The sequence below is a fragment of the Buteo buteo genome, chromosome 2 (assembly GCF_964188355.1).
Source record: "Buteo buteo chromosome 2, bButBut1.hap1.1, whole genome shotgun sequence".
In the NCBI taxonomy this organism is placed as follows: Eukaryota; Metazoa; Chordata; class Aves; order Accipitriformes; family Accipitridae; genus Buteo; species Buteo buteo.
In genome coordinates, this window is record NC_134172.1 from 61830210 (window position 1) to 61843460 (window position 13251).

The 13251-nt window shown below is 51.8% G+C and overlaps 1 protein-coding gene across 1 annotated transcript in view; it reads left to right on the plus strand.

Moving 5' to 3' along the window:
* The window catches only part of LOC142037610 (uncharacterized), a 40326-nt gene extending 27377 nt beyond the window's left edge, over nucleotides 1–12949 (plus strand). Inside the window, exons 23-34 of the mRNA XM_075042073.1 lie at nucleotides 1531–1933; nucleotides 2590–2646; nucleotides 3370–3386; nucleotides 4025–4190; nucleotides 4942–5048; nucleotides 6099–6326; nucleotides 7391–7535; nucleotides 7820–7966; nucleotides 8154–8384; nucleotides 9976–10169; nucleotides 12417–12544; nucleotides 12750–12949. Coding sequence (XP_074898174.1) covers nucleotides 1531–1933; nucleotides 2590–2646; nucleotides 3370–3386; nucleotides 4025–4190; nucleotides 4942–5048; nucleotides 6099–6326; nucleotides 7391–7535; nucleotides 7820–7966; nucleotides 8154–8384; nucleotides 9976–10169; nucleotides 12417–12544; nucleotides 12750–12949 — 2023 coding nt within the window. The remainder of the gene's footprint in view (nucleotides 1–1530; nucleotides 1934–2589; nucleotides 2647–3369; nucleotides 3387–4024; nucleotides 4191–4941; nucleotides 5049–6098; nucleotides 6327–7390; nucleotides 7536–7819; nucleotides 7967–8153; nucleotides 8385–9975; nucleotides 10170–12416; nucleotides 12545–12749) is intronic.
* Nucleotides 12950–13251: the final 302 nt, after the last annotated feature.

Genomic DNA, 13251 nt, shown 5'->3' on the forward strand with positions numbered 1-13251 from the left:
ACTTCAGGCGCTGAGGCTTCCTGGTGAAAACACCCTTTTAAGGTATAACTTGATGGTTTCAGCGGTATGCTCGGCTCACTTGCCAGAGCTGAGCACCGTGTACTTTACTCGCATACATCTTACAGGCATTTTGCCCTGAACACCTGCAAAGATTCACCTCCTCAGGGAGACCAGGGCGTACCAGACCCTTAAAAGCACGTGGAAGAGGAGCCTGGCGACTGCTGCTACTGCCGGTACCGCTGTCAAGGGATGCGATAGGGTTCAGGAGCTGGGATGTACATTCTTACACTGATAAAACAAGCGTCCAGGCTGTGCTTAGGTCTCCGACTCGGTCCGATACTGGGATCGTGATTAGCCCAGCATAGCAGTAGGAGACTAACGGTTGCCCGAAGGCCGTAAGCTCTGGCGCTGCCTCAGATCCCTGGAGGCGAGGCAAGAGGAGTAACGGTACCTCCACTCGCCAAAGCAGCGGGTTCGCTAGATGTTTGACTACACCAAGGGGTGGAGTGTGACTGTTCACTCAACTCCTGCTGAGATTTTGGCTAGCCCAGCTCACGCTAAGGCCTGATGTATGCTGGGAGCAGTGCCTTTGGGTTGAAGGGGGAGCACCAGGTAGGCAGCACAGGTGGCCAGAAAGAGCTAAAGGGCCATGATGCAGCCATTAGCACCTGCAGCTGGCTGTCTCCTGCAGCCACCATCTTTGCCTGGCAGTATTGTCAGAATCTGCTGCCTTTTGGAAATGGTATAGACCAGACTTCCAAGCTGGAAGGTATAAACCAGCAGCTTAGCCAAAAAGCCTTTGAAGGAGATTGCACAGCAGCGGGACTGCTGGGGCTTTTGTGCTTCACAGCGTGATACAGGGGACGCCCGCGCGGTGACGGAGGAGGAAGGATGAGCACTCTCACTAGGGAAAAACAAAGTCTTTTTTTGGTGGGTTTTTTATTTTTGTTCTCCCCCCCCCCGCCCCCCCCACCATAAGCCCACGACTTTAAGTGTTGCGGGTTGTAAGTTACGAAACCTCGTGGCTTGAGTAGTGCCTCAGTGAATTCACGTAAGAGAGGAGCCCGGGCAAAGGGGCCCGAGCCCTGGTTGTCGTGTGCGTTTGTTGTATTTCTTCACGGGCTCGTGAAATAAAGCTTAATTCAGAGAGTTGGTTGTCCTGTAACTTTGCACTTTTCTCTGCCATGCCGGTGTTTCTCCCCCTGCTTGCAGTCTGTCCCGTTCCTGCCGCACAACAGGGAGCGAAAGCTTCAGTCATTCCACCTCTGTATGCTTGGGTCTCGTACTAGACGGGAACTCCGGCTCCAGGGGCTGAAGTTGGAGCTTTTCGTAGCGAGTTCCAGCTCTTCAGCTGGCTTCCCTGGGCGATGGACCTTTTCCACGGTCCCTGCGGTCCCACCCTTCTTGCCCCAGTGGCCCCAGACCCCGCCACCCGACCCTCGGGGCTTTCCTCGCGCTCCTTCTCTCCCAGCCTGCACCGGGGGCGCTTTTTGCCCCCAGCGTTCCGCGGGGCCCTTAACGGTCTCTGAGCGGAACGCGCTGGAGCGAGCGGCTGCCGGGGCGGCCTCTCCCCCGCGGCAGCACCGCAGCCCAAGGCCGCACCCTCAGCGAGGAGCGAGAAGCGAGGAGCGAGAAGCGAGAAGCGAAGCGCTGCCACAGAGCGGCCCCGAGCGAGCCCGGCTCTCCCGCCCGGCGCCCGGTCGCGCCCGGCCGGCAGGGTGAGCCGCTGCGCCCGCCGCGGCAGGCGCCTGAGCGCGGTCCGCCGGGGCAGGCCGCGGAGCAGCCCCCGCCGCGGGGCCCGTCAGGCGGCGGAGCCCGGCTGGAGAGCGGGGGCATGGCGGCGCGGAGCCAGGCCTCCCTGCGGCGCCGGCTGCAGAGCTCGGAGGAGGCGCAGCACCGGCAAGCGGTGCTGGTGCGGAAGCTGCAGGCGAAGGTGAGGAGCGGGGGCGCCGGCCCGGCGGGGAGCTGCCCGGGGCCGGGCCGCGGTGGCGGGGCCGGGGTGCCCGGGCCGCCCGCGCAGCGCTGAGAGGGGCCTCGGCGGCGGCGATGTCGGGGGGCGAAGGCGCGGCCCCAGCGGGGCCCTCCCCGGGGCGTTCCCCGGCGCTGCCGCGGGCGGGACGGCGCCGAGCCCGCAGCTCGGGGGAGGCCCCGGGAGCCGCCCTCCTCCGCCCGGCCCGGCCCGGCCCGCTGGGCGCCCGGCCCTGCCGCTGTCACCCTGGCGAGCCTCTCGTGAGGGCTTGTCCGTACGGAAAGAAAGATGCCCGGCTCGCAGGCGCCTTTGTTAGCAGGGGGCTGTCCCAGAGGCAGGAGCCGAGCCGGCGGGGGGGGTTTGGGGCGGCCCCGGGCCGAGGCAGGCAGCTCTTAGGATGAGCAGGTAGCAGTACGTGTAAAAGAAGCCCCGTCTCCGTTTCTTCCGTACGAGATAAAGTGAAGCTTCCCTGTATCGTAACGACTTGTAGTTGGCGGCATCGGCAGCGCTGTGAAACGCACTGTGCTTGGGCTGGAAAGACTTGGAGAAGAGCTAACGCGGGAGGAGCCGAGCCTGTGACAAGCTGCATTCGCTCATCTTCATTCTATGTCTCCGTCCAGGTCCTGCAGTACCGGACTCGGTGTCGAGAGTTGGAGCAGCAGCTGGCAGCAGGAGGGGTGAGTGTGCAGGTTGCCAACTAAAGACCGTGTCGGTAGGTAGCGTTTGTTACCGCGGGCCGAGGCAAGCTCCCCAAAGCAATGGCGGAGGGAAGCAAGATTTTGCTGCCTGAGGGTTTAAAGAAGCGCTGTAAGTTTGCCTGCGAGTGCTTTGTCCAGTTGCCGTTCTTGGAGGAGCCAGCGGTCCCAGAAATGCGGGTGCAGGAAACCCTGTGAAGGGGGATTTTAGTTTTGAGAAAGAGTGCTTTATTGCTGGCGTAACGTTTTGTCCTAGGGCTCAGGAGAGGGCTACACTGCCTGTTAGGTTCTATGGTCGCCTCTGAAAAAGAACGGGTTGAAACGTGGCATTTTGCAAGGCAAGAATGCTGGCGTTCAACATACGGCTGTGTGCTTTTCTTTCTGCTTCACGGCTAAAGTAAACCTAGGAAGAACAAAGGGTGGGAGAGTAGGAGAGCATTCCCAGGCTTCAAGTCGAAGTGAGCACTCACGGTTGTGAGCTAAGGAGACCTAGCTGCGAGAGTGCCACAGTGGGGGACTGAGGAGAGCTCAGTGGCATTGAGCGCCACCCTTCCCCTCCCTTGCTCTCCATAGTCACGACACTGTTAGGCCTGGAAGAAGCCACGAGCTCCTGAGCCACCCAAGCGAATGGAGCGGAAAGCGGTGGATGCTAACAGCAGTGAAGGCAAGACAAGAATTTGACTAAACTTTTCCTTTCTTCTGAAGGGGCCCCTTCCAGGCAGGTGGGAAGCCACGGAAGAGCAGAGCCTGGAGAAAGCACTGCTTCGGGTGGAAGAGGAGCAGCAAAGGTACAAGGAAGAAGCGTTCCCTCATACCTGGTATCCTGGATGCTCGTGGAAGTGAGGGAAAACCTGTCAGTGCTCCCTGGTCTCCCCAAGGGGAGCAGTTGGGCAAGCTGCTTTGAAAGGAGAAAGGTCCACAGTCTGTTTTCTGTGGTGCAGTAATAGTGTTGTGTGCTGAATGGCTCTGTTTGGAGCGGGGGGTTATTCCGGGTGACTTCCAAAGGTCCCTTTCCAGCCTAAATTATCCTGTGGTTCAGTAGGTGAGCGGGTCAGGAGAGTGCTAGAGAAAGGCGATGCCTCCAGCGATCAGACAGCACGAAGGGGAGGCGAGACATGAACTGTGGGCATCATCAAAGTAGAAGGGGAAAGGGAAATTGTAGGGGGAAGTAGAAGGCTTAAAGCAAGGAGAAGCAAATGAGTATGCCATCACAGCGAGATCTTAGTTAATCCTAGAAAGCACTTTTACTGCCTCTCAGTTTGACAACAAAGTCAGTGTTGAGGGAGTTGGGAAATCACGGAGACGCTGCTTGTGGATAGCAGTTGTTCAGTGACCTCATTGCTGTTTCTCCCTTTCCAAGGTGTGAGAATCTGGCAGAAGTGAACACTCTCCTGCAGGAGCGCCTCGATGAAGCGAATGAGGTTAATTCCGCCCTTAAAGAAGATGTTGGAAAACTGACGGTGGATTGGATGAGGGCCCGGGAGGAGCTGGAATTGAAGGAGAGCGAGTGGCGCGGTGAACGTGAGGTAAGGATGGGCGACGGGAATGTCAGACGCGATGCCAGGGTGGAATGAGAATGGGTTTTATTTCTGGCCTGGAGAACTTGCTGTGTGAAAGTCGTGGCACCATTGAGGATGTATTGGTGTTGATGAGCAGAAGACAGGGGTGTGAGATGGAGGAGTGTCAGCAGATTGTGGTGATGGAAGATGCCCGCGTGCTGTGACCGTACTGCTCGTTCTCAAAGGCAAATGCTTGCTGTTGCTGGGCACTGTAGGGCAGTGACCCATGAACGCTCGTCTGTTTTTTAATAGTTCCTAAATCTCTGCCTGCAGCAGTGGAGACCCAAGAGAGGTCTGTGTGTTTTCGGATTCAGGGTAGCCAACAGAAGAACAGGACAGGCCTCCCTTACCAATAGGCTGCTGTAAGCAAATCTGACACTGGTCTCGGAGGGGCTTGTTTTTGTCTTCCTCCACCGAGCCTGTTAGACACCTCTGCAAGGCGAGATGATGAATCGCGATCAGTTTGCTTTGTTGATACCCGCACCTGCAGGGGAGGCGTGGATGTTCCCTTCTTTGCAGTCAGGTGGCAGGTCTACTGAGGATGCCTCTGTGGTGGCTCTTCAGTCTTTGATGTGTCGTCATCCCCCTCCGCCCCCCCCCGTTGGAATAGTTCTTAAAGGAGACCCGGTGATGACGGTTGTACCCTCTCCTCTCTGAAAGGCTTGTACAGTGACAGCGAAGGCTAAATTGGCATTTCTTTTTGTCTTTGCCTGTTTAGCTTTATGACAGCTACCTAAGGGGTGAACGCAGCCGTCTACTCAGCCTGTGGCGTCAGGTGGTAACCTTCCGCTGTCATTTCCTGGAAATGAAGACTGCCACTGACCGGTGAGTCGAAGTGAAGGCTAGATCTCGTTGCAGAAGAAACACAGCTTCCCTTCACAGCTGCTTTTTGAGCCTTGATGTTACGCTAGCTGCGGCTAAAGATACAATTTCTCCTTTGGTAGTCTGAAGCGATGGCCTTAAGCATGCCTTAGGCTATATTCAGAATCATTTTGTTTGATGCTGGTTTTCAGATAAAGCTGAGGGGCTCAGGTTATAAGCAATGCAGAGGCCCTGAACAGGTGAACTTGGCTGTGGTGATGTTTGGGCATGTTAACACAGACACAGGCATATGTGGACGAGTTGGGAGAGACTCACCAAAGCTATGCATGCAGCATGTGGAGCGGTCCCCTTTTATAGAGTGGTCAAAATTTGCCTTAAATCTCACTGGCTTTCCTTTCCCACTGCTCCTGATGGAAAGATCATTCATGAATATGTATATATTTATTTTTTCCTTCTCATTTCCAGCTTACGTTTATCGTGGTCAGTTTGCATCCGCTTATTCCTGTACCAACACTGTTGAGAGAAAGAATAGCTTCCCTACCCTGCTATTACATTTCTCCAGTTGATTTTGCTTAGTTTGATCCCTCCCTTTTATGATTGTTTTCTTGTTCTTGGGCTCTCTGAGGTTGCTTTCTCACAGGTGCCTTCTGTGCAGAGAAGAAGAGCGTAGCCTAACAGTAAATTCTTCTGGTGTCAGCATGCAGTTTCAAACTCTGGGTTACTGTCAGCCATTTACCTTATTTGGTGATAAGCTTTCCTTAATGCGTAGAGTATGCCTAACCCGCTAGTTAATTCTCGAAGCCTTCTGGCTGTTCCATACATTTCCTCTTCTCTCTGGGGAGAAAATAGATTCATTCCTCAATCGTCAAATAGACCCATTGCCCAAGGGTCAAGATGTGTCCTGATCCCAAAGTGTCAGATGAATGATTCGTCCCCAGCGAAGATGTCGTCTTTCCTGCCAGCTTTTACTGTTGCGCAATTACATGCTTCGGAAGCGAGTCAGCTGAGAAAGGTGGTGGTGTGAACGTTACCTCTTTCTTGATTCTTTTTCAGAGATTTGTCAGAGCTGAAGGCAGAGCAAATGAGGCTTTCTGGATCTCTACTTGTAAACTGCTCCCGCCTAAACTGTGGCGTACGGCCCCGGGAACCCGTTACGCTGGGTAGACCTGTCCTCAAGGATCAGGCACAGCAGCAAGCGGAAGAGGAAATAAGCCAGAAGACTTGGGAAGCGATGCACTTACAAGTCGAAGGGGACCCGGAGAAGAAGGAGCTTCAGGACAGGTGAATGTGTTTTCAACTTTGCTGTTAGCAGCGTTATCTTCTGTGGGTGCTTGTTGGATTCATAGGATGGGCTGTGTTCACGTTTAAAACGCACCCATTCTGCACAGCCTTGTTCCTGTCCCTAGTCAAACTATTGCCTTCAACAGAACGGATAGAAAAAACCGTCTGACAGACAGAAGCTCTTGTGAGTAAGGCAGGACTGGAAAAGAGATGGCCTATTACAATGTTTTTGCTGTTAACTGATTCTTGGTGAGAAATGGAGACCAGCGTAAAGAGAGCCGTGTCTCTTGTACGGCCCTTTTGCTACCCAAGGCTGTGCTAAAGGAGTTGGGAGGAATTTGCCCAGGACCATCATATGCAATGTAGCCCCTCCGTACTGCCGTTTCCACGCTAGACTGAGCGCAGAAGGCCTTTGGGGCAAGGAGTGCCATTTTGCAACATCACACATACTAACCTGAATCATCCTGTGATTATTAGTTTGGGAAATTCGTACACATCTCCCCAGATAGATTGCCAACTCTTTGATCGGTTCACTGCTGAAGGCAAAAGTAATTGTGGGACTCTTAAGGTGGACTTTAAAAGTCTGTCTTACCCAAAGAAGAACTTTGGAAAGTCTCGTGTCCAACGTATGAAAGAGGAGAGGGAGAACTCCCAGGCGGGAAGCTGTTAGCTACCTGAAAGGCGGTTGTAGCGAGGTGGGTGTGGGTCTCTTTTCCCGAGTAACAAGTGATAGGACGAGAGGAAACGGCCTCAAGTTGTGCCAGGGGAGGCTTAGATTGGATCTTAGGAAAAATTTCTTCACCGAAAGGGTTGTCAAGCATTGGGACAGGCTGCCCAGGGAAGTGGTTGAGCCACCATCCTTGGAGGTATTTTGAAGACCTGTAGAGTGTGGTGCTTAGGGAACGCGGTTTAGTGGTGGACTTGGCAGCGTTAGGTTTACGGTTGGACTCGATGATCTCAAAGGTCTTTTCCAGCCTAAACGATTCTATGATTCTATCCTCGTGGTTTTGGAAATGAGAATGTTTTTTACGTTAAAAACTTGTTTGTCTTTCCCCTTCTCCTAGACTGAAGGACTTAGCTGCGCTTGAAGGAGAACACTCATTATTACAGAGCGAGTTGGTAGTCGCAAGAGAGATGCTGGAGGAATCGCACCTTCAGAGGGATCTGCTGAAGCAAGAGAAACACGAGCTTACCGTGGCACTGGAAAAGGTATGGTCACCTTATTCCGAGGCAGCACTTGTGGGAGAGGCAGTTGTGATAGCAAGACCACCGCAGATGCTGTTTCTGGCAGTAGAAGACAGGGACAATGTTGTTGTCCTTCTTGGAAAATGGTGATCAGACCACAGAGGCTCTCCGGTATAGTTAGTGCCCACGTGCTTGTTGGGAACGCTGAACTGGGAGTGTGCCAGAGACACAACAGGGGATCTGGAGTTGCTGCTTGAGGTCGGGGATTTTCCTGTCTTTGTTGTCATGTTGTTCTTTTGTCTCTTCAGGCAGAGCAGTCAGTAGCAGAGTTGACAGGGGCTCAGAATAAGCTGACTGCTGAAATAGCCGATCTACACGTTGCAGCAGCGAACATGAGCAGCATCAATGAAGCTCTTGCGTTGGATAAGGTGCAGCTGAACAAACTTGTGTTGCAGGTGAGCAGAGTTGTCAAAGATCTTGCCAGGCGTTTGTCTCCAGCTGCTGCTGCTTCTCAGACTTCTTGCCTTCGGACAGTGTGACTGTCTGAATATGGAAACGTTGCTCTTTTCTCTGTCCAAGCCAAAGCTCCTCCAGAGTAAATCTTACAGTTATTTTATTTCCTCTGTGCTTCTGTGATTGTAGCTGGAGCAAGAGCATGACGTTCTGTCAGGCAAAGTGGATGAGCTGGAGAGAGCAAAGATCTCTGGCCAGGAGAAGCTGAGCTTATGTGAAAGAGCAAATGAGGCGCTGAGCGCAGAGAAAGCCCACCTGGAGCAGCTGCTGAAGAAAGCAGAGGAGCAACAGGAGGGGCTACAGGCAGAGCTGAGGATGCTGGCAGAGGAGAAGGCAGAAACCCAAGAGAAACTCAATGAGGTGAGACCACAAACCTGGTGCTTTCTGGGTGGGCTTTTGGCTGCTTGGCTCAGTGAAGCTGTATCTGTTGGATTCTGCAGTGTTTTTTGTCAAGGAGACACTTGGTAGCGCTGGGGGTCAGGCGGCGTTGTTTACTTCCTTCTGGAAATGTGTTGATGGCTTGCAGAGCTGTTGTGCAATTCTCTGGGTCGTCCTCTGCTTCTACAGATTCCTTTAATCCACCTGTCTGTGTTGGCCTCTTTTTTGGCTTTTGATAAGCTGCAGAGAGGTGATTTGCCTTGCCCACGAATCTGCGTGAGGCTACTACTCTCCACATGCGTCGAAAGAAGCAAACAGGGTAGCTCTTCACCCATTTTCTGAGGCCAAAACCCCCCGGGGCTGCATGTTTCTATTTATGCTTTTTGTTGTGAAGTCTGCAACTTTCCAAGCTCGGCTTGTTGGGGCCTAGAGGGCGGGACGAAGCGGCAAGTCAGTGTCTGCTGTCTTGTACTGCTAAGAACGGGAATGACATCCTGAAATGGTTGAAACTGTATTTTACCACCTACAGGCCGCTTTGAATTGCTAGATCCTCATTAGGCTTTGAGGGAGAAGCTGAGAAAGAGGTGATCCCAGAAGACTGTTTACTCTGGACTAACTGGTTTTGGTAGAGTGGAAAAAGAGCTTGGGAGAATTGCATCGCTGGAGGAGACTAGGGAGTTTGCCATCATTTCAGTGTCGGCTTCCTAATGTACAGTCTTAGGTCTTATGGGGTAACTTTGAGAGGAGACTTGGTTGTTTCTGATGGTCTGTTCTCTGTTAGGCAGTCTTAGTTTTGGAGTACGTGGTCTGTTTGGCAAATACCCATCAGAGGTGTATTGGCATCACTGCAGAAGAAAGCTGAAAAATCACGGTTAGTCTTCAGGCTTGAATGCCAGCAAGGTCTATTGGACAACTTGTTTGTGTAAGACAAGTAAACAGTATTGTTGACATGAACTACTGTCCAAGTAGAGTCTACCATCTCTTTGGCCACACCAGCCGGACTTCCGTAAATCACTAAATGACACTGCTCACCACAAGGGCTGTTTCCCTGCCAAGGATCACCTCATTGCATCCAGCTGCTGTACACACTGAAGTAGGTGCGTGGTGGTGTTTTGTGACAAGGTGACGCTTTGATGTTGGTTTTTCTTCTTCTAGAAGGAGAAACCATGTGTATTTCCGCTTTGTTCGGCGAGCAAAGTTGCTCTTGCTCAACGGTTCCTGAAAATTTCCAGCACTGGCATAGATTCTGATAGAATTTTAGTTTACAAGGTGGCAGTTGTGGAAGATGTGGTATTTTTGCGTGAAAAGATGTAGTCTGGGGTGTGTATGTTTGTCCTGAGGGGGCCGTCTGGTCCCAGGCAACCCAGTAGGGCCTTACACATCGCTTTCAGGTTAACAGCCCTCGTGCCTTTTGGCAGCCCAGGGTGTTAGGGCGGCATGAAGCAGATGCTCTTAAACTTTCAGGCCAGAGTGCCGGAGCTCTTTCTCCTCTAGCTGATTCAGAAGTGGCACTGGCTGGCTCTGCACAGAACTCCAGAGAAAGGACTCTAACTGTATTTTGTCCTGCTTTCAGGTTCACCGCCAGCAAGAGTCAGCTAGCAGTGGTCTGGAGCAGTTGCGGCAGGAGTCCTCTCGCCAAGGGCAGGCACTGGCCAACGTCTCCAAAGAGAAGGAATTGCTGGTGCACGAGAAGGCTGCCCTAGAGGTGCAACTGGCAGCCACGGAGCGGGACAGACGAGGCCTTGCAGAGCAGCTGGCAGAGGCCAGGTAAAGGCAGGGGGGAGACCCTAGGCAGGAGATTATTTAATGTCTGTAATTATAGAGGTGATAATCATTACCCGAGGATTCATTGCATCCTGTATGCTTTTCAGCTGTTTTCACCTTCCATGGACAGAAAATGGAAGAATCTCGAGAAAAAAAAACAAACAAACAAACAAAACCCCAAACCAGTACAGCATGGTTGGAATGTTATTTTTCTGACAGCTAAAGCTAACAAAGCTCTCCTGAGCCTGGGGCTCATGTTTATGCCCCCTTGCACGTTCCTGTGTGAAGTCCAAAGCAAGCCAGCGTTAATTCCTCAGTATCTGGTACCTTGGCTCTGCATTGAGTAGTAATTAAACCATGCAGATGTTTACTGAAACCCAAAGCTTCTCTCTGGTTTTGGTTTCTCGTTCTGCGCGTTTGAACTTGGATCTTTCCTTATCAAGTAGTTTGACAGGGGATCTTCAGAATTCAAGGCTATTACGTAGGGACATTGCGAGTAGGACACTGCCATTTAGGGTGAAGCTAGAGGCTCGTGCTGAAAATCTTGAGGGCCTACTGTTTCTAGTCTAACTCTTGTTACCTGTGGTGCAGGACCTAGAGTTGGTTACACCAGCAGCAGGGAAACCTCTTTTGAATGCTCGCCAGTCTGCGGGAATTGTTGCCCATCATTGCTGTGTGGGTCCGGTACTCCCTACCACGTGCTGTTTTGAGATAGACATCATGGAGGAGTTTATGCAGGGAAGGAACAAGATCTTGTCCTTCTGCTGGGTCAGGTTTCTAAGATCACGTGTGACAAGTTCTGCTTTTAAAAAGAAACAACCCCAAACTACCCAATGTATCGAGATGTTTGTCCTCCTCTCAGGTCTTTTTTAGAAGACTCCTGGCCTTGCAGAGCTGTACAAATGCGAGATTGTTTGTCATGCTTCTTGACTTTTACGCCTTACCACTCCAGAGTATGTTGTCAGCAAGGCTGATAAACACCATTTTGACTCAGTCTGTTTCTTGAGAGCTGCTGCTGCTGCTTCTGAGCTCCAGCTCCTCTTATTTCATCCAGCTGAATTATGTTCTGCCAATTATTGGGCTGCAGCAACTATTCTTGCCAGATGTTGTTCTCAAGAGCCTGTTGTTGTCGTCACAACAGTTTGGACTCTTATCTTCTCTGTTCTGTTTTAGAGACTGACTTTGGTTTATCCTTAAAATGGAGCATACTTACTTTGGACTGCCAGAGATTGGCGTAGTCAGAAATATGTGCTTGTTCTCCTTCTTGAAGATACATCCTACATCGTCCATCAAAGCAGTGAAATCCTACTGTTGCGGCTCTTATTGTTGTACCACTCGGGTGCCCCTTTACCCTGAAGGATGTTCTCCTGGTTGCACGCCTGTTCTAGTGAGGCAGTGCTGTGTATGGTAGGAACCTGGCCCACAGGACGCCGTGTTAGATCAGGGAGGCAACTTCAGCTCCTGGTTGCAGAGTCCTGTGTGTCGTACGCAGCAGTCGGTTGAAGTCTATGGATGTAACAGTTTGCCTCCGCAGTACTACAACTTCCATTTTAAAGAGCGGCAAGTCATTGGGGCTACTGCCTGCTTAGTTAGCAAGGCTTAGAGAAAAGTAGCAAGTTTTTCTGGTGAACTTCCAAGAGTTTAAACTGGAGGCTACCTGTCTCTCCTTTCAGGTAGTCCTTGTTTAGGTAAAATCTGGTTCAGATTTCTTACAAATGCTGCTTACAAGCATGAGATTTTACTCTGTCATCTGATGTATTGCTTTAGTCCCTTTGAAATATAGGGAGTCTGGAAGATCACCTCCCTGTACGTACACTACGAACAGCATCAAAAAGTCACGAGTCAGCCAGGGAGATACTCTTACTCTGTGCCCCTGCTGAGCAACCTGGAAGTGACGATGAGCAAAGGGCTGTTAGCAGAGGCTGGGCTTTTGCTTGCTGGCACAGACTCTGTGAGCACAGCTACCCGTGCGTCATAGATCAGACAATAGCAATTTCAGATTTGGCTATGGAGATCAAATTCGGCTGGGCTTTCTGTGTTACGCTAGGTCATAAGTAAAGCCTGGACATTCCCTCGGAGGGGCCTGCATTACTTTTTTAAATGGCAGAAATATGCCTTCTGTATACCAGTTTCCGTGCAACCCATTTTCCGTACTGCAGGGTAGGGATCTTGAAGCAGTTCCTACTGGACTAACTCCCTGTGGGCGTCAGGAGCAAGAAACTCATTTCTCTCCGTATTGGCGTCTTGTAGGTCCGGGAGGGAGGCCCTGGAATCCAGCCTGCTTGAGGCTCAGCAGCGCTTATGTCAGCTGGAGATCGCCAGGAGTCAGCTTGAACTCCAACTTCAGACAGTCAGGCAGGCCAAGGAGGTGATACAAGGTGAGAGCCTCATGTGCTTTGTTTCTGGTGATCCCCCTGCTTAGGGAGGATGGTATAAAAACAGCTCTCTGTCTGCAGTGCTTCTAAGGAGTGAAGGAGCTGGGGACAGATCCCTCCTACACTGAAATTCAGATGGCTTAAGGTTAGTGAAGCCAGAACCGCTGTTTGTGTAGGCCCTGAATCTTGCCATTTGTCACGTTTGCAGGGGAAGTGAAGTGCCTTCAATGTGAGCTGGAAGCAGAGAGATCTCTCATGAAGCAGGAACGGGAAAACATGGCGCAGCAGCTCTTGCGGACAGAAGAGCAGTATAACGATACCCTCAAGCTTCGGGAAACGGATCACGAAGTGGAAATAAACAAGCTCCTGCAAGAGCTGGTAGGAAACAATATGCTTCTGAAGTCTTGAGGCAAGCTTTGTGGGCTAGCTTTAGAAGAATAATAGCCCGAGCGTGTGAAATGGCAGCAAGCGTCTGTCATAGGCCACACGTTGCCAGGCCAGGCAGCAGAGCCAACGGCTCGCACTTGAAAGCACGTGAAGACCCACGGGACTATGCCGGGACAGTAAATGCAAGCCACGGATTCCGTGTGGGCCTAAGACGAGTTGAGCAGAAGGTTGGGTGGTCCCCACCCAAGGCGTGGCAGTACAGGGGTAGGATCTTACCAGACTCCTGTCTACCGTGAAGTAGACTCCTAACTTTCCTGCCAACT